The 1,896-nt window shown below is 43.2% G+C and overlaps 1 protein-coding gene across 2 annotated transcripts in view; it reads right to left on the reverse strand.

Moving 5' to 3' along the window:
* The window catches only part of LOC112239246 (Fc receptor-like protein 3), an 8,562-nt gene extending 8,163 nt beyond the window's left edge, over window positions 1-399 (reverse strand). For both annotated transcript variants that reach the window (XM_042296444.1, XM_042296443.1), the window contains exon 1: window positions 274-399. In XM_042296444.1, coding sequence (XP_042152378.1) covers window positions 274-343 — 70 coding nt within the window. In that variant the 5' untranslated portion in view covers window positions 344-399. The remainder of the gene's footprint in view (window positions 1-273) is intronic.
* Between the last annotated feature and the right edge of the window lie 1,497 nt (window positions 400-1,896).

Genomic DNA, 1,896 nt, shown 5'->3' on the forward strand with positions numbered 1-1,896 from the left:
CCAGAGGACCCCTATGCACAAATGCTTGCGCCAATATTGATAATTCAACCCCCCCTAGCATCCTTTTTTTTGGTCCAAGGACAGAGTACAGCCATTGTAAGAGCCTGCCTGTCATGTAGGCTACATCTGAGTTAAGGATTCGTCTCTATATTACGTTTAACTCACTTTTGTTAAAACAAAAAAAACAGTTGTTGACACTGCAATGGATATTACATTGATTTAGATTTACTGGACACACACACACAAGCAAGCAAGCAAACACACAGTACTCACAAAGAATTCCCCAGAGTGAGATGTGCTCCATGCTATCCTGCTTGACAGCGTAAGTGTTGTGAAAGGTCATAGCACTCTAACAGGACTCCCAATTGCTTCCAATTACACCAGACCACACCCCTTCCCTCCACACCTGTTCCCACTCACTAATCAACTTTCCTTTCAGTTCCCTTTATAAGCAGTATGATCCTTCCTACACGTTAGTATAGTTTTGATTGGTGATGCCTTTGGGAGGCTACATCGTACCGGGGATGTAAGTGCCTACCATGTGCTGCCCTGTAGCCATAGCATATGCTACCCTGTAGCCATAGCATATGCTACCCTGTAGCCATAGCATATGCTGCCCTGTAGCCATAGCATATGCTGCCCTGTAGCCATAGCATATGCTGCCCTGTAGCCATAGCATATGCTACCCTGTAGCCATAGCATATGCTGCCCTGTAGCCATAGCATATGCTACCCTGTAGCCATAGCATATGCTACCCTGTAGCCATAGCATATGCTGCCCTGTAGCCATAGCATATGCTGCCCTGTAGCCATAGCATATGCTGCCCTGTAGCCATAGCATATGCTGCCCTGTAGCCATAGCATATGCTGCCCTGTAGCCATAGCATATGCTGCCCTGTAGCCATAGCATATGCTGCCCTGTAGCCATAGCATATGCTGCCCTGTAGCCATAGCATATGCTGCCCTGTAGCCATAGCATATGCTGCCCTGTAGCCATAGCATATGCTACCCTGTAGCCATAGCATATGCTGCCCTGTAGCCATAGCATATGCTACCCTGTAGCCATAGCATATGCTGCCCTGTAGCCATAGCATATGCTACCCTGTAGCCATAGCATATGCTGCCCTGTAGCCATAGCATATGCTACCCTGTAGCCATAGCATATGCTACCCTGTAGCCATAGCATATGCTACCCATGTCCTCTATTGGCCCCTTTTTATGTTTTGCTCTCCTTAATTTGTAGTTACTCACCTGGCACTACTTTCATGTCTGCCACTTTTTGTTTTAAATGTTCCTAATGTCTCCCTTCCAGACCACCACATCCTTGCAGTGTTGGCAAATAGTTTACCAAGATTACCAATTACTTGACACTGGAAGAAGATAAACTGACTTAGTTACTTTGAACTTCTTGGCTCACTTGAACTTGTTTAGCATGTTTCTGCTAGCTTGCTAACATTTCTTGGCTCACAAACTTGTTTAGCATGTTTCTGCTAGCTTGCTACATTTCTTGGCTCACTTTAACTTGTTTAGCATGTTTCTGCTAGCTTGCTACATTTCTTGGCTCACTAACTTGTTTAGCATGTTTCTGCTAGCTTGCTACATTTTTGCTTTACTTGCTTCAAATCAGGAGACCAGTTTTATCTTAAGTGTCACATTTTGTCTCTGACTATTGTAACAACGATTGATTAAACTTTTTTTTTTTTACAACTTGTAACTCAATGTTTATTTACAGGATTATCAGTTTAAACTTTGCCTGTTGACCGGTTAGGAACTAATTGGGTGTTCTGCCCTACAACAAAAGCTTACACAAAGTGCATTGATGTTTGCTATTGCACAAAATGACTACTAAAACCAATGTCTTAAGCATCTTTATTTTACTGTGCTATAACAATCATTA

Source organism: Oncorhynchus tshawytscha, linkage group LG13 (genome assembly GCF_018296145.1).
Source record: "Oncorhynchus tshawytscha isolate Ot180627B linkage group LG13, Otsh_v2.0, whole genome shotgun sequence".
Classification (NCBI taxonomy): domain Eukaryota; kingdom Metazoa; phylum Chordata; class Actinopteri; order Salmoniformes; family Salmonidae; genus Oncorhynchus; species Oncorhynchus tshawytscha.